Genomic DNA, 19,232 nt, shown 5'->3' with positions numbered 1-19,232 from the left:
GTTGACTTAGTATTGTTGAACCATGATTGGATGCAACAGTAGAGGTAATATGGACTCTACAACTTTACTACACTATGAAGGTGAACGAATGAAGACTTTTATCGTAGATTACAGAAATGTACACCACATAAAAATGCCATTCTGCATATCATGTCAATGCTGGTCGAAAAACAGCTATACTGCCTAAACTCACTTTCCGACTCTTGGTCCATAGCCTTATAGGTTATGGCACTTGTCGTAGCCATCTAGTTCATATCAGTATTTTAGAATAAGTTTTATTTTTGGGAAGGTTAAAGTTACACGGATAAGGTAATTAAAACATTGAGTTTTCGGGATTGCCAGAACACTGCAAGTAGTGGCAGTTCAAAGGGCTCCATGCATAGTTATCTTGGGAATAATAATGCACTTTAAGTGCTTATTTAAGTACTTGATGTCAACATCTATCAGCCTTTCAAGCAATGAGTTGCAGACCATCAACACCCCCAGGGTGAAAAAACTTTCCTAAGTCCAGGCAACAATCTTGTAAATCTCTGTGCCCTCTTGCGTACAATCACATCCCTCCCATTATATGGTGACCAAAACTGTACCACAATGGCGCCAGCTGTAACTTTTGGCCTACAGACAGGATCTTGGTTGCAATGCCATCCCCACCGCAACAACACAGCCTGCCCTCTCTAGCCACAGCCCCCACCCACCTTTGCTGGGGCCTGCCTGACTGACTGTGGTGTCTCCAGGTCACACTTAGCTGATTGTCACAAGATGTGTTGCTTGATCCCGCTGACTGTTTGTTCGCCCTCAAATCCAGCACTAAATTAACACCACACTTTTTCAATCTTCTCAAAAAACAGCACCCATGTTGCAGGGCTATGGGAAATAGCAGGAGATTTAGATTTATTGGAAAACTCTTCAAAGAGTCAGCACATGCATGATGAGGCCGAAAGGTTTCCTTCTGTGCTGTATCATTCTATTATCCTATGGACCCATCAAACATATGCTCGGATTAGAATAGATCTGAATTATTAATGGATTTACAATGCAGTTAGTGTACAGTTAAGATCAGAGAGTTTAATAATTACAACTCATCATTGCAAAATAATTACCACTGTTCTTCCCCATATTAACCTTTCCTGCCTTTCACAAAGTAACTTCTAACTACTCTTATGTATTTTAATATGCTCACAGCCTTTGATGATTCTGCTGCTGTTGCAGTTTTCCATTTTATTACCTTCATGTTCATAACTCAAGGCTGGGCTGTGCCAGATAATCCCTGCTGAACACCTGGGATCAGGGATCAGAGACCGCCAGGTAGCTATCAGATGAAAATATCATAACCTCCCCCACCAGTCAATATAATTAAAAGGGCAAGTCATCAAAATTATAACCACAATTCTTACTGTATCTAACCTGATCGCACATTCTTTTATATTCAGCAAAACTGATTGCGTTGTGAAACTCCTCAAATTACAGAGTTATCCAACTGAATTTTCTGCTGTCCTATTTACCAACTTCAGTTTGTAGCTAAGAGAGCAGGTATTGTGTTTTACCATGACCAACAGGTTTCAGTGTGTTCACTCAAACACATCAGTTCCTTTTCACATCTCATTCATGGGAGTTTGGTTAGTAGAGGCTTTAACACATTTTCACGTGTCCTCTGAGCTTGTGACTACAATTCCAAAATTTGATGTGATAAAGTAAATAGAAAATGTGAGCGTAAACAACAAGTTTCAGAATTGGATTACAACCACTAAACTTCCACGTCTTCAATTTTGAGAACAAGTTCAATTTTAATCAGACTGCGCTTGTAATTTCGTACCCACTATTCCTTGAATCCTCTTCAATGTATTGAAGTCCTTTCAAAGTTTATGGTAACTGAAGGTTCACAAAGCAGATCAAATGTATAATTGAGCACCAAATACCTCAAGACTCAATCAAAACCAGCACACTGACAGCTGCTGATTACAATCAAATATTTGCTATACTATCAAAAAAACTAAGAGTACAATTTTATTATTGAAGACCTTTTAACCAACTTTGCAATTTGGAATATTGAGCCAGTTCTTAGCTCATCTGCTAATTTATCTAGATCACTTTTAATTTGCCTCTTTACAGTCAAATGTGGCTTATAACTGGGTTTTTCTGTTGTAAAATGCCAAATCTGGATTCAACATGCCTAATTTGAGATGTTAACCATCCTGGTTTACTTTGCGACAAAAAGCAAGAATTTTATTCATGAAGGATACTATTGGTTTATTTCTTGCTGACCAGAGGATTGAGATTTAAGATTCAAACAAAGAGGATAGCATAAATGTCTTTCATATAGTCGAGACTCAAAGACAAGTTACTGTTTGAAGTAGATAGTTTGACCACATGCATTTGTAAATTGTAACCTTTACCTGCTTGCCTGGTGCATTTTGTTCCAAATACAATCACCAGGGGTCAATTACATTCTTCCAGCAACAACCACGTGGACCAGAATAATTTGTATCCGTATATGGTGTTGCCATTCAGGTCAAATACAATGGGAAGTATTTATGAATTACACTATAGGGCAATTGCATTTGTGTGGGCAAAAAGTATTTTGAAGTCCTGGAAATCAAGGGAAGGCTTAAACCAGATTAGGAACAGGGGGTGTGAGGACAAGTGAGTGGGATAATGGGGTAATTCTCTGTAACTGACAGACTGCTCTATAGCTAGGAAATGTATGTTTATGTTACTAAAACATAGTGCTAAGGAATACACCAGTGCTATGTAGTGCTAAGGAATGCACCATGAATAATATTCATCCAGATTTTGGGACGGTAAAGGTAAACTCAATCATAGGGAGCAAGGTTTATGGTTTTTATTATTTAATCTCTGAAATTCATTCATTGTTAAAAAAAATTAGAATAATATACTTGAGATGTTGAGTCACTATGCATGTAACTATTTGCAAAATAATGCCAAAATGGACTCAAAATATATAAACTAACAAGCAACAAGCAACATTGTTGCACATCCATGTGTAAGCTTACAAAGATTTTGCTTCAAGAAAAATATTATGAGTAATAAACATCCTTGATCTGTAATCCCCACTGAATATTTTGAGCAATCTGTATTTAACAAGTGTGTTATGACCTACTGGTGTTGTAGCTTATGCTACTTGCATCTATTCTGACAAGCTTTGGGGGCGGCATAGTGGTTAGCACAGTTGCCTCACAGCTCCAGGGACCTGGGTTCATTCCCGGCTTGGGTCACTGCCTGTGTGGAGTTTGCACATTCTCCCTGTGTTTGCATGGGTTTTCTCCGGGTGCTCCGGTTTCCTCCCATAGTCCAAAGAAAGATGTGCAGGTTAGGTTGATTGGATTAAATTAACCCTTAGTGTCCTGGGATGTGATAGGTTAGAGGGATTTGCAGTGTAACTCAGTGGGGATAGGGCCTGGGTGGGATTGGTGTTGGTGCAGACTGGATGGGCTGAATGGCCTCCTTCTGCACTGCAGGGATTCTATGATTCTTTCATACCACATTTGCACCATAAAAATAAAGTTTACAGTCTACAACTATCTCCAATGCCAAGTAATTGTTACCTCAGATCTTCTCCTCTAAAAAGATAACTAAAAAAAAATCACTTTTCCCGCACCAGTTCACCCACCTTCCTTCCTTGAAGCATTCTAAGGCACTCTCCTGGTATGAAGGAGTCAGTTTCAATATAGTTGTGTGAGATTTGGTAGATCAATTGTCCATCAATGGTCTCTATATGAATTCAACCTCATCAAGGTGATTATAAAAATCACCTAGAAGTGCTTGATTTCTAAAGAGATTAGAAAAATTGATGCCCTAAAAAAGAAATTTTTCTAGCAATCACAAAGTATTCTTATAATAATTTCCTCTGTTCTTCTTAATACAGCTACACCTTGTAACAGCTTTCACGATACAAGCACAGTTCCAAAATGTGCGGGCTCCAACCGAACAAATGACCCTGAAATTGAAATGGAGACAGGGCCCAAATTTCCAACGTGCCGGCAAATGTTAACCAATCCTCAGCTGGCTACTGAAGCATTGGACATGTGCTGCCAATCCCAAATTAAAATCCGTTGTAATAGTAATTACTGGTTAATTCTTTGTTCAGTTATGTGCATATTGTGGGTTCCTCTGAACCACTTGTCCCCTATCCCTTTGCCACATTTTGCTTCCCTATCACATCTTCAGTCTCTCCCTGACTGCCCCAATATTATTCCCTGTGCTTGATTCAGCGCAATGTGTCCTTTGTCAATCTCACATGCAATTAGTATTTCTAGTCTGCTAAATTCATAGCTTGCTACAGCCAAACGCTCCCTTTTTTAAGAAAAGGCATGCTCACAGCCTTAATCTACTATAATCAAAGCAGCCTCACTTGTATCCGTTCCAACAGTAATTGCTAATTCTCAACGATCAATCATTTTATACAAAAACAGAAAAAGCTGGAAAATCACTGCAGGTCTGACAGCATCTGTGGAGAGACCCTCCATAGATGCTGTCAGACCTGCAGTGATTTTCCAGCTTTTTCTGTTTTGGATCCCAGCATCAGCAGTATTTTGCTTTTAATTTAATCGGTCATTTTAGTTACTTCCAACCTTCTCTCCTGGCATTTAACCCACCTAAGGGGTCAACTTTATTAATCTTATCTTAATCTCTTTTATAATTGCTATGTTCCCTTTCCTCCCTTATCCTGGATACCATCCGCTCCCCTGCTCGTACATCAGCAAGCACAGGGCAGGAACAACCTCTGACTAGAGGAGCAGCGGGACAGTTAAGTGGTGGCACATGAACCTGAGCACCCGCGTGGTGGTGGTTCAAGAGCAGCAGCTCCTGGTTCAAACCTGGTTAAAATGGGAGGCCAGTAGACTCCTGGGTGAACATGGCATGCCTGACTGAGTCGATCACTTTAGTGGGAACCATCTCGCTAGGGTGCATAGGAGTGAATGGGAAGTAGGGGTTGAGAAGAGGGGCTGCTCAGTGATAAGTGCTAATTTTTAGACAATATGTAACGCTTCACAGCCTTTTGGTTAAGATCGAGAATCAGATTAAGCCCAAGATGGGGTGCAATACCTTGTCAGCTTGGATCTTGCTTGCCTCTCCTGTGGGGACCTTGAATTGGATTCAACTGGAATTTGAATTTGGTTTTTGGAGCAAACAAGGAATGGATTTGGGTCTGCCTGGTCCACTCTGAACATTGGCTTTATAACTTTAAGAATGGAGGAGGGGAAGGCGAGATAGGACTATTGAGTTGGATGATCAGCCATGATCATAATGAATGGCAGAGAAGGCTCAAAGGGTCAAATGGCCTCCTGTTCCTATCTTCTATGTTTCTAGTGGTAAAGATTTTTTTTTCAAGTGTGTAATTCTAATGATTTACAAAATATGTCAGCAAAGGAATGGTTAAAAAGAAACTGTCGGGGTACACAAAGTTAGTAGATCTAAAGAGTGTTACATGTCCAAAAAAGGTTGTGAACTAGTGATATTGAGAATAGCTCAGTTTAAAAACTAGCTATGTGCTTTAAGTAACTAAATTAAGCATAGCAGTTACATAGGTCTGAAAGCATGCTACCTGTCTGTACCCTCTCTTTTATTATTATTTTCATAGGGTACAACATTCTGCAAAAAACTATTTATACTTAAACTGATTATAAATTTGGAGCAGATCAACATGAATCTCTGAGCAATTTATTGCCCTCTTCCTACAAGCCACTTGCCACCCTTTAAAGGTGAGGGGAATGAATCATTGTTCCAACTCATAGTTAAGAACTGCATGACTGGCCACCTACTTCCTCTCCGTCACTGCTCATGGGATACTGTGTGATAACACAGTAATGAATGTCAGACAGCATGGATTAGAGTTAAGAGCTAAAGTTGTTTGAGCTACCAGATGAGAGAATGGTCTTCATAATGCTCATCCTTACAGATATCAAAATCCAAACTAGTTTTTTTTTTAAAAATCAAGAAACGAATAGATACCAGCTGCTCGCTCAAAAGAAAATGGAACAATTTTCCCCTCAGGGCACACCCAGCATAATAACTCAGCCTCATTCCAAACAGACACAGTCACTGGAGTGAAAAAGCTAACAAAACACTGATGAGAACAGTTCAGTTCCTCTAGCCCTGCTGATAACCATCAGACTCTTGCTAAAATAACAACTACCTTTAAAAATGAGAGCCATTCATTCTGGAAAATTCCACAGCTCAGTATCCCATCCCAAATACATTCTTGTGACAGGATTCAGATTGGTGTCCAGAGCCTAAGGATTCTGATTCAAAAGGATAACATACAACATAATCGTACAGCTGAACAAGTGCTCAGAGGACAAGACACTACTTGTTTTAATGCAACATGCATTTTTCAGTCAACATACTGAAATTACAAGTTTAATTTCTGATAATCTAGAGGATTCTACATGTTAATGTTTATCAGCAATTTTCCAATCCCCAGCACGTGCAGTTAATATACAGAGTCCATTAGAATTTGTTTCATTACCTTCCTCATCGGGTATTTTAAAATAATTAAATAAATGTGAATGGGAACTATGGATATTGTAACATGACAAGCTGAATACTAAAAATATGGATATGGAACATAACTGGACAATAGAAAAAAAATGTACCTTTAATCATTGGAAAGATAGATACTGGACTTATTCTGCTGTGTACGAGTACTGTACATACAATATTTTAAAGACTTTGATAGATCCCAATATGTGTCAAATCCCAGAAATTAAGGATTTAGTTCTATTGAATAAACTGAGTTCCGATTATTTTAACTAATATTTTCCATCCCTTGTTGGTGTGTGAACCAAATCCTCACCTCAGGAATACTTTGGGTGCTCTTGCAGTGATTCCAAACATTCCAATACATTTCCAAGCAATACAAGAGTTACATAACAACTGTGTAAATCCACATCATCACAGATAATCACAGGTTCAAACAGAGGGGTGGGAGGGCGAATGAAACACTTTACCAGAAAATTAAACAAATTACAACTCTTAAAATTTGCTAACAAGTAAAACAAGAATTAGAAAGGGATTTCATTCTCTCCCGTGCAAGTAATCCGTACAAACCGTAAAATGCTACCTGCCAAGGTACCTCTTTAAAAGGCGATTAAAAATTCGAATTCTCAATGTGTTAGAACGAAGAGTCAAAATATCCAAAACCCCCCCCCCCCCTCACTGAGAGCTCCTTCTTGAGATTTTTGCAAGGACATTTTTTTGGTTTTTGGGGGTTCCTTTTCATTTTCACATGGAGTTCAGGATACTATTCTTCCTTAATTCCTTGGTATTTTCTCTCTAATTTGGATTTTAAATACAATGGCTAACTTCTAAAGATATACGAAGACCAGATTCATCTCAAATTCTAACTACTTGACGCACTGAAAGCGAAACTGAAGGGCTATAAAGAAAGAGTGTAAAATTACAGAAAACATTTAAATAATGAAGGAGATTCAATCAAATCAAAAATTTCAATGTAAGCCAACTAATAACTTGGGCGAGTGTTTTCTCGCCATACAGAATAAATATCAGCCTTGCTACTGGCCACATCCATCAGCCCTGCACAGTGCACTAAGATCACTATGTAGAATGTCAGGGTTGGGGTCCCTGCCCCCAGATCCTGGAACTGGCCAATAACGCAACCTGGGACAAGGTGCCTGGTGACATGGAGGCACAATGGTTAGCACTGTTGTCTCACAGTAAGAAGTTTAACAACACCAGGTTAAAGTCCAACAGGTTTATTTGGTAGCAAAAGCCACACAAGCTTTCGAGGCTCTAAGCCCCTTCTTCAGGTGAGTGGGAATTCTGTTCACAAACAGAACTTATAAAGACACAGACTCAATTTACATGAATAATGGTTGGAATGCGAATACTTACAACTAATCCAGTCTTTAAGAAACAAAACAATGGGAGTGGAGAGAGCATCAAGACAGGCTAAAAAGATGTGTATTGTCTCCAGACAAGACAGCCAGTGAAACTCTGCAGGTCCATGCAACTGTGGGGGTTACAGATAGTGTGACATGAACCCAATATCCCGGTTGAGGCGTCTCACAGTGTCAGAGACTGTGTGGAGTTTGCATGTTCTCCCTCCATCTGCGTGGGTTTTGGATGTTCCGGTTTCCGGCCACTCCAAATATGAGCAGGTTAGGTGGATTGGCCATGCTAAATTGCCCCTTAGGGTCCCAAAATGTGTAGGTTAGATGGATTAGAGATGGTAAATGTGTGTGGTTACAGGGATAGGGTGAGGAAGAGGGCCTGGGTAAGATACTCTGGTCAGAGAGTCAGTGCAGATTTGATGGACAAAAGGGATTCTATGATCTAATTTGATCTGAATCAGTCCCTGCCACCTGCATCTCATCATCTGCAATGATTAGAAGCTTGACAATCCGCTGGGGGGACTCATGAAAGCCCAGGGTGGGGTCCTATCCAACATCCAGGCCAAGCTGATGCCCAGAAAAAACAGACACTCTGGCAAGGATAGAAAAAGATCGATAAATAGAGCAGACGGGAGGGGCTTGTGATTGGAGGAGCTGGAGCTACAGAGAGACGGAATCTCCTCATAGATTCTGTCTCTCGTGCTTGTTGCTTCCCCAATCAAAATACACAGGGGAGATATTGAATTTTCACCCCTTCAATGAGTTTTCTGGGTGTATTTGAGAGGTTTCCAGACCAAATTCACCTGGCACTCCCATGTATCTTGAACCCTGTCTGGTCCTCTCACTTTGACTGAAAGATGCAACACAAGATGTCCTCAGATCCTTATTCATTATGAAACTTCTTCCTGATGGTAAGGGAAATCACTGTTTCCATGTCAATATTGAAGCCAGCCCGAATATGATCTTGTTTATGGACCGAGTTCCTTGCGGACTAATGAGGTCAATTTTATCCTCAGAATGAACAGATGCAGTAGATCCCAGAACCATCAGGTTGGGAAACTTAACCCTTCTCAGTTGGTGTTTGAATTCAGCATCAGCATAGTCATGGGCCTCATCATGGGAGGTGCCTTCATGGATGGTTCCTCATCATGCAAGGGGAAGTACAAAGCAAAGGTGTGCGAGTGGGGCAGGGGAAAAAAGCATCTCTCACTCCTCTACAAAATATTATTTCTTGGCTTAGACTTTCAAATAATAAAAACAATGCAAGAACAACTATTTAATTAAATTTAAAACTATCCAAAACTGTTTAATACATGAACAGAATGGGAATAGGGTAGGGGTTTTTATTTCAGATGGGCAGCATGGTTGGAGAGCTGAAGGGCCTGTTCCTGTATTGTAATTTTTTTTTGTTCTTTGTAATTCCTCCCACCTCCAATGAAAACTGACCGCATTAAGCTCTACAACAATGTTTAACCAAATTAATAATGCAATTCTATGATGCGCAGTCTTGAATGGAACACCATTTCCAAAGCAAAAGTACTAGAGCAATCCACAATGGAAGGAAGTGAATACAGGGCACAGATTCCGTGTATGTCTAGCTTTTATATTAGCTAGTGCAGGTACCAACTTTGAAATCATGTTATATTACTATATTGGTAACTACAGACTGCAAATGATAAAATACAATTGGAAAATGATGAAAATACCCAGACCCTCAAGTAGCAATTGTGGAGAGAAGCAAATTTCATCGGCTGCATTTTATGTGTCCCCCGGCCAGACATTGTGTTTTAAACAGGGGGCACGTGGGGTGGGGGGGGGGGGGGGGGGGGGGGGGTGCCAAAATCAGCAGCCCACCTACCATATTTATATAAATAATCCAGAGTCAATTGAGCTTGTTAACAAGCCAACTGACCCCAATAATAGCCTGCCCACACTTTTAAACATTTGACCTGGGCAGTCAGACAGGAGTGTTTTTTATAAACTTTTTAAAAAGGGCAGGAAGGAAGTGGGGTACTAACTTTGGGTGTGCCTTCTGTGCATCAGAGCCTTACTCTGTCACCACTGGTATAACATGTGCAGCAGGGAGTGGCAGGCAAGGTGAGCAGCCCAACAGCTTTCACTGCTGTTGGGCAGGATAGGGGGGTCCCATGAGCACATTGGAGACATCACCACACCCACAAGATCACAATCTCTCTCTACGCCCCCCTCAGATGGGCGTGAAATAAGATTGCTCTCGATTTAATATCATTGCAGGATAGTTGGACATATGGTCAGTCACCCACCAAGTCACCCACCCACAGACTTTTGATTTGATTTATAATTGTCACATGTATTAGTATACACTGAAAAGCATTGTTTCTTGCATAGACAAAGCATACCATACATAGGGAAGGAAAAGAGAGAGTTCAGAATGTGTTATAGTCATAGCTGGGTGTAGAGAAAGATCAACTTAATGCAAGGTAAGTCCATTCAAACGTCTGATGGCAGCAGGGAAGAAGCTGTTTTTGAGTCGGTTGGTACATGACCTCAGACTTCTGTATCTTTTTCCCGACAGAAGGCGGCAGAAGAGAGAATGTCCGGGGTGCGTGGGTGGGGTCCTCGATTATGCTGGCTGCTTTTCCGAGGCAGTGGGAAGTGTAGGCAGTGTCAATGGATGGGAGGCTGGTTTGAATGATGGACTGGGGTTTGTTCACGACCCTTTATAGTTTCTTGCGGTCTTGGACAGAGCAGGAACCATACCAAGCTGTGGTACAACCAGAAAGAATGCTTTCTATGGTGTATCTGTAGAAGCTGGTGAGAGTTTGTAGCAGACATGCCAAATTTCCTTAGTCTCCTGAAAAAGTAGAGGCGTTGGTGGACTTTCTTAACTTTTCAGGGGTGTGGAGAATGTGCTTTATGGCGCATTTCATTCGGGTAAAGACACTATACAAGTTGTTTTTGCTCTCATTATCTAATTTAACGATTTCTCAAACTTCAATTTCCTTTATAAATTGGGGTCTTCCTATCATTGTTTATTTCCCCCAGAACTTAGTCCTCTACAAACTGTTGTTGAAATTCAATTTGAATTTGACCTTTTTCCTTATGAGCCTAGAAGTGCAGAAATAGACCTTGTTAATGCTCATTTGTAAAAATCCACAAAAGATTGTTAAAATCATCTATAACTTTCCATTACATTGACACACAAAAATGAACAACCGTAATTATATAATTTCTATTTGTATTGGAAGGACACAAAAAACAATGGATACATGAATCCCGTTTATTATGAAGACAAGTGCTTCCTAAGACCGTCAAATGATTGATATTCACACAGATAAAGATAACTAAATTTCAAAATTTGAAATGTATTTTGTATAGTTGGCAACTTGTCAAGTTTGTTTATTGCTTACCTCACAATATTAAGCAAGGTCTTTATATTATAAAGATCTCCGCATAAACTCTGCTCCTTTATTGATCCCAAATCTTTTTTTTTAAAGGGGAAATTACTTTGAGTCAAATATTCCCACATTGAGGAAGGTCAGGAAAAGAATAAGAATACTTCCAATTTGAAGCACCTGTTAGATTTCCTATAACTTATCTTCCTAAACCTACACCTGGTTGTAAAAAAGGACCTTCTACCAACAACCACTTTTAAACTCATGTAAGGAAATCTTTGTACTTCTCGAATGACCTCCGAGTCTCAACAAGGGCCAAGTCAATTCAGTGCTATTAGATACTGGCTTATGAAACAGACAGTAACTTCTTTACCAACGACTAGAAATAAAATTATAGTTGATTTATTAGTGTCACAAGTAGGCTTACACTAACATTGCAATGAAGTTACGTGAAAATACATAACTCTGCCATTCCTACAGCACACTCCACAATAGGACTCAAACAGTAGCATTTGCAGAATGCAGTGCATTCAATAGATGTCTCCAGGGAGGCGCTGAGTAGTATTTATAATAGAAACAAAGGCCGAGAGACTCTCTCGTTAAAAGAAAGCACTCCTGCCATCAAACCAATATCCCTCAATCTCTGCAGTGCCATTCTGCTCATCTCCACAAAAGAATATTCAGCTCACTAAACCCCATCACTCCATGACAAAAGTAAATGAAAACTATAATGGAAAATCTAAATTTGTACCAATCACTTTACATTAATACCAATTCCCTTACACAAAACTTCATGTGCACATCAAGTATTTTACTAACATTTACTGCTTTAAATACTCAGTGCAAGGTTACTACCAGTCTAATGTCAAGCCTAATCAGATGTCACGTTAGTCCTTGATGACTGATAGCAAACCAAATATAATTAATATATTTCAAAAGCTGTACACCTTTTGAAAAACATATACACCTGCATTTGCTTTACAGTTACTTTCCTTTTGAACATTGCTCAAGGCAAGAATTCCATTAATTCCTGATTAGCTGCATCAATGCAAATAGGAATGTTTTGAGGAATTCCTCCATATAGTTCATACATGCCAGGTGCAGTTAGTAATCAACTCAATCTAGAAATAAACCAACATACTTTAACTTCTTCTTCTCCAAATCTGCAGATCCAAAACTGTCATGACGTTCTTGGCGCCGTCGATACAGATCAGACTGAGAAAGTTCCTTCAATTGCAGCAAATTCATCGTCAGGTCTGCGGTGTATGGCAGTTATGGCAGATTTCTCTGGGATTTTTTTTAAAACCACCAGCTCTCGTAGCCTAGCCCAGCAGTTGATGAGCTAGTTATTTATCACAAAATGCAACTCCTAGTCGACGTCTACACCTGCAGTACTGTTGGCACACTTTACAGTGCAATCTGTTGCTGGGTTACTTCTCGATTGTCATACGATCACACCCTTCTAAAAGACAGTTTGTTTTCTTAAAAACTGCATGAACACAGTAGTATCGATTTAACCAATGAATGCACATGTGGGAAATTTGTTATCTGTGCACAAAATAGATAAACTCAATTGAATTAAAAACTATATAGTCTTTGTGACTTCCTCTCCTCCCCTTCAATACCAATAAAGTTACAAAGAACGTAAGTCGTCACCCTCATTACAAGTTACCTATCAGTACACGGTTCTCTTCCCCCCTCCCTTCCTAAATGGAGACGTATGAAAGCTTGAATGCGTCACAATTGGCAGGCATTTGATCTGTAAACAGTCTTAGAAGAACACCTTTGCGCAAGACCATTGCGCAACTTTTAAGTTCCTTTAGGTCCTGTTCCCAGCTTTTCTAGGTTCGCCTTAGCAAGGTTAAACCAACTGAAGATAACACACAAGACTGAACAAGTTAATCCTCGATTTTGCATAACTACACTTCTTAAAGGTATGTTGTACACCCTATTTAACTCTTTGCTCACCAAGAGGAATTTTTAGCATTAAACAAAACTCACCAATACATTCTGTAAATGTTTAAAACTGAATCCAAAGTAATAAATTCTATAAAATTCTCTGTGAATTCCATGCTGTAATCAAAAGAAGTCAAAAAATTCTGAACTGTCAAGTAAATTCAAGCAGTACACATAATGTATTTTTTAATACAGGTAAATGGTGAGCAGAATAAATATTTAGGCAGCTTTACAGACAATGCTCCCAACCATCCAAATATAATCATCTTAAACAAGGAGACTGCTGCTAAAGTTGGAAGCACAGTCCTACAACAGCCTAACAGTCAAACACTCAGAAACACACCCAATGCCAATTCCCAAGATTCCTCAATCACCATCACAAGGTATGTCCTATTGCAGTGGTTCCCAAGTGGTGTGCTGCTGCACACTGATGTACCATGAGGACTGCCCCCACCTCCCCACGCCCCCCGAACCCAAGTCTGCCAAGAAAAAACATTCACAATGATTAAATATTCATATAATTAAACTAAAACCAACCTGCGTCTACAGCTCTGTGGTTGACATCACCAAGACCCGATGAACCTCAGGTCTCCCGCGCAGGCTGGGAAAGAGCTGCACATGCAGTTTAGATGTTTTTTACAATGGTTATGCCCATCACATGACCAAAGGGACTTGGAGCTGAAGACAAAGGCCCCGTGCACTACACAAAAAGCAAAAACCCAGGGAGAAGCAAGAAAGATAGAGGTAGAAAATGGCGTATGCTGTTCTGAAAAATCACAACATTGAAAGCACACCAATAACTTGTACAAATAGATATGTTTAGCCAACATCTAGATATGAGAATAGCATTATGCTGAGACTTCTGTCTTGCATTTCAGCTTTCTCTTCTTTCTTTTTTAATTATGTTACTGCTTTTTACTTGTACTTAATTTTTCTACCTGAGGTAGAAACTGTATCAAACAGAACTGGGATTGAGATTGCCTCAACACATTTCACTCAGCACCTTTCCAGTGAACAGATGGAATTTAATTCCATCAATGTTGATCACCATCAAAGTAGGTAACTGAGTCGAGCACAGCATTTGGCAGGCTCATTTACAGGCTTTGGAGACAGCACAAAGTTTGTCTGAAAACAAAGATCAAAGTCTACCTGGCAGCGGTTCTGACATTACTTCTTTATGGTTTTGAGCAGTGGACCACCTACTGGCTTCACAAAGTATCTAGGAGCATTCCACACTCGTAGGCTTAAGATCTATCTGCAACATCAAGTGACAGGACAAAAGTCCCAACACCAAAGTTATTACAAGGTGCCATGTACCTGGTATCAAGAGCATGTTCATGGTTCACCTTCCCTGGGTTGGTTGTGTGGTGCACACAGAGGCTTCCTGAATACCAAAGGTAGTATTCTATAGCCAGCTAAGCATGGGAACCCAAATCATAGAAAGCCCCAAACTTAAAAAGACATTCTGAAAGCCAATGTCAGATCCTGCAAGTTGCACCCCGCTATATATGAAAAAACAACTATGGACCGATCCAAATGGATAAATCTCTCATCAAGCAATCCCAACATTAGAAGCGTATTGAAACAGATCTCTACATGATCAGCAAGCACCCTATAAAGCAAGTGCCTTCCCCATTCCTCTAACAGTGACATATGTAATATCTGTAATCAGATCTGCAAATCAAGATTTTGTTTTCACATTTGAAATATCACCAAACTAGATGGTAAACAGCTGGTCTCCCTGCTGAGTACTCATCTGTCGAAGTGACAGGAGAACCCATCAGACAACTGAGTGCAACACACCATCACGTAGACTAACTTCTGGGATGATTGTTGTATTTTCTTCAACTGCTCAGATGTTTCTTATTCACTGTCTATGTGGAGTTTGCATGGTCTCCCCATGTCTGCGTGGATTCCTCCAGGTGCTCTAGTTTCCTCCCACAGTCCAAAAGAAATGCAGGTTAGGTGGTTTGGCCTTGCTAAATTGTCCGTTATTGTTCCAAGATGTGTAGGTTGGGGAATTAGTGGGGTCAATATGTGGGGTCATGGCAATAGGGCTCTCTAATAGGCTATTAGAGAGTCGGTGCAGACTCAATGGGCCGAATAGCCTCCTTCTGCACTGTTGGGATTCTATGTTTTTTTGCTTTCTTGTACATGTATCATTCTCTTGTTACAGGAATGAAAAAGTAACCTGGTCTCATCACAACATTTTGCCAATGCCATTCAGGAACACATCGCTTGGAAGTGACCAAAATATAGGGCAATTTTAATTTTTGCAAAAATATCTGAAAGAACATTACAAACTTTTCAAAATGGCCATTACAGAAAGTGCGATGATATTCAACTTTTCTACATAGATCTTGTTGCACTCTGCATGCTTCAATACAATCAAAGAAACATTACAGACATTTCAAAATGGTCATTACAAAGGATGCAGTGGTATTTAAGTTGTCTGTATAGATCAAATTGCACTCAAGTGCTTCAATACAACTGTGATGCATGTAATATTCACTGTATACATTCAATGAGAGTCATGCAGCCCGAGGGGCTCTATGCAATTCCTCTCCCATCGATACACGATGGCTGAAAGTCTTAGACAGCAACATCTCTTAAAATTCTGCTCAACTCCACCTCTGAAATAGCACTGTTAAGACCAGGAATTTAAGTGGTGAATCATGACCCCTTGTGTGCTTTTTAGTTGGTGCTGCACAGAATGCACTTGCAATGATTGAAATGACTTCTGGTGACAGTTTAAGATGCATCATTACACAGCAATTAGTTGTCACTTGTCCTGCTACTCAAGTCGTATCACATGGTCCATACTCATGCAAAGTAGTTAAGCAGCAGTCCAGTGTGTTATATCTAAGGTTGACCTCTTCAAATGGACAGGAAAACTCACTCCAATTCACTCAGTTAACTCAGTTAAGCTGTTTGTACTGCACTGAATGATCCCATGCTTATTACTGCTATTTAATTAAACTATCACTGGGATATATGTTCCTATTTCAGCTTTATATATTTTTTAAAAACACTATATTTGTATAACCTCTCTTCACTTCCCCAACCCTACCCCACGTACTGCTGTGGTTAAGTTCAACAGAATATTAGATTCCTCAAATTAAATGTAAGCATATTGCAATCATATTTCAATAATGCCTAACAACCTATATTTAGAGATAAGATCGCAGAAATCTTGACAAGTTGTACACTGAAAACAGTTTAGGAGAAAGTTGTACCTATTATAGAGTCATAGAGGTTTACAGCATGGAAACAGGCCCTTCAGCCCAACTTGTCCATGCCGCCCTTTTTTAAAAAAAAAACCCTAAACTAATCTCAATTGCCCCCATTTGGCCCATATCCCTCTATACCCATCGTACCCATGTAACTATCTAAATGCTTTTTAAAAGATAAAATTGTACCCGCCTCTACTACTACCTCTGGCAGCTTGTTCCAGACACTCACCACCCTCTGTGTGAAAAAATTGCCCATCTGGACACTTTTGTATCTCTCCCCTTAAACCTATGCCCTCTAGTTTTAGATTCCCCTACCTTTGGGAAAAGATATTGACTATCTACCTTGTCTATGCCCCTCATTATTTTATAGACCTCTATAAGGTCACCCCTCAGCCTCTTACACTCCAGAGAAAAAAGTCCCAGTCTATTCAGCCTCTCCATCAAGTCCTGGTAGCATCCTAGTAAATCTTTTCTGCACTCTTTCTAGTTTAATAATATCCTTTCTATAATAGGGTGACCAGAATTGCACACAGTATTCGAAGTGTGGCCTTACAATGTCTTGTACAACTTTAACAAGACATCCCAACTCCTGTATTCAATGTTCTGACCGATGAAACCAAGCATGCCGAATGCCTTCTTCACCACTCTGTCCACCTGTGATTCCACTTTCAAGGAGCTATGAACATGTACCCCTAGATCTCTTTGTTCTGTAACTCTCCCCAATGCCCTACCATTAACTAAATAAGTCCTGCCCTGGTTCAATCTACCAAAATACATCACCTCGCATTTGTCTAAATTAAACTCCATCTGCCATTCGTCAGCCCACTGACCCAATTGATCAAGATCCCACTGCAATTGGAGATAACCTTCCTCACTGTCCACCATGCCACCAATCTTGGTGTCATCTGCAAACTTACTAACCATGCCCCCTATATTCTCATCCAAATCATTAATATAAATTATAAATAAATGACAAATGGTGGAGGGGAATACTCTATGTGGCTTTCTGTCTCTCTGGAGGTCAGGACTGGGGGGTGAGCTTTGTTTGGGATATGGGTGTGGGGTGGTGGTGGTAGGTGTGGGGTTGGTTGTGAATGTGGTTGTGGGGAGGGGCATGTGGGGTGGGTGTGGGATGGTGGATATGGGTCTCAGTATTGGCTGGGGGATGTGGGTCTGGGTGTTAGCTGAGGGATGGTGGGGGGTGACTGTAGGTGTTGGGGGGGGTTGTGGGGAGGGGTATGTGATTTTAGGGGTCATATTGAGATGTCAGTACAGATTTTGCAGCTTGTGGGAAGCTCACAATATCAGCCGCACGATAAGAAATAGGGGCTGGAGTCAGCCATTTGATCCCTCAAACCCACTCTGCCATTTAATACGATCTTGGCTGATCGTCCACTTCAACTGCACACACAACAAAATCCCCAAATTCCTGAACTCCCTTATTATCCAAAAATGTACCGACCTCTGTCTTGATACACTCAATGACTGAACATCCACAACTCTCTGGGGAGGGAATTAGAGATTCATCATCTCCTCAGTGTGGAAGTTTCTCCTCATCCCAGTCTTAAATGGCCGATCCCTTACTCTGAGACTAAGAGGGAGCGTTTCATCTCCTCATTGAGACAAGAATCATCTTGCAAAACGCTGAAGATATTTGCCTGTGCCTTCCCAACACCACGCCATTTTCATGTGGCCTTTCGTGGGCTGAATGGGCCCTGGGTGCAAAATGTACACACTCCTATTCCAAGGCTGGGGGTTCCCACTGTGAGCAGCGCAGGAAAATTGTGTTTGCTCCTCTGCACAGTTATCGCGTGCTGGTGTGGATTTCAGATAACCAAAACAATTGTGCACCTCCTGGGAGAGCTGGTAACCTCTAAAGCAAGCCTGCTCTGGAGTCGACAACATTCTGACATAAGTGGAATAGTTTGTAACACTTTCAGATGGCACTATTAGATGCTGTTTTTTCATGTAGACGAGTTTTTAATGCAATGATTCATCGTAGGACTGTCTTCTGCAAAGGTTAACCTTTACATTAACTATAATTGCTTCAGCGTTGATATATATTACACTATCATTTCTACTGATAAAATAACTATAATGCATTTTAAAATGTAGAAAAATGTGTTGCGAAACCCTCCTGCCATGTTTAGTTCTGTGATTTTAATGTACAAACAGCTCTGGTTTTGAAAAAAAAATCCCATTGTCAAAACAATCTAAACACCTTCTCCCCTTCACTGATTGACATTAATTAATTTGAACTAGAAATATAACATCTGTTTTTTTAATTTCAGGGTCTTCTAGCTGTAGTTGTTTGTTCTGATAGCTGTGGCTATTATGAATGCTTGGCTGTGTTTCACAATCTGGATTGGCCTGAGCTCAACGGATCCATTAACACAACTACTCAGAGGAATGATCGACACTTTAACAAGGTTGTAACAACATTTTCTGCCTTTGATGTGGTTTCTGAGTACATGGTTTTTTTTACATGACTTAATGACCATTTAAGGGATTTTTTTTTCAATAGAGCACTGATATTTTACTTTATAGTATCAATTACAAGATTTCTGAATGAGATTTTTAATACACACTCAGTTTTAAAAGAAATCCCATTGTTATTACATGCCCCTGAGGACTGTACATAGTGGATCTATGTGGTGGTTTTGGAGGATACATGTGGAGGCGCATGGAAGGGGCATGTAGCAACAAGGTCAAATTTGAACATCTGAAGCAATTAAGCGGTGACTGTTATCAACATCTAACATCAGTAGAGAGGGAGAAATTGATCGATCTCACTGAAT

At 40.2% G+C, this 19,232-nt stretch overlaps 1 protein-coding gene across 7 annotated transcripts in view; it reads right to left on the bottom strand.

Annotated features, from left to right (window-relative positions):
• Positions 1–19,232, bottom strand: part of LOC144499698 (LIM and senescent cell antigen-like-containing domain protein 1) — a 118,985-nt gene that overhangs the window by 44,534 nt on the left and 55,219 nt on the right. The window contains exon 1 of one of the 7 annotated variants that reach the window (XM_078221990.1): positions 12,387–12,910. The exons of 5 other annotated variants lie outside the window; for them this stretch is intronic. In XM_078221990.1, the coding sequence (XP_078078116.1) occupies positions 12,387–12,493 (107 nt within the window). In that variant the 5' untranslated portion in view covers positions 12,494–12,910. Of the gene's footprint in view, positions 1–12,386; positions 12,911–19,232 lie in introns of those variants that run through there. One more of the 7 variants, XM_078221988.1, reaches the window with a different exon arrangement.

Source organism: Mustelus asterias, chromosome 10, assembly GCF_964213995.1.
Source record: "Mustelus asterias chromosome 10, sMusAst1.hap1.1, whole genome shotgun sequence".
Lineage (NCBI taxonomy): Eukaryota > Metazoa > Chordata > Chondrichthyes > Carcharhiniformes > Triakidae > Mustelus > Mustelus asterias.
This window is presented reverse-complemented; position numbering and strand designations above follow the sequence as displayed.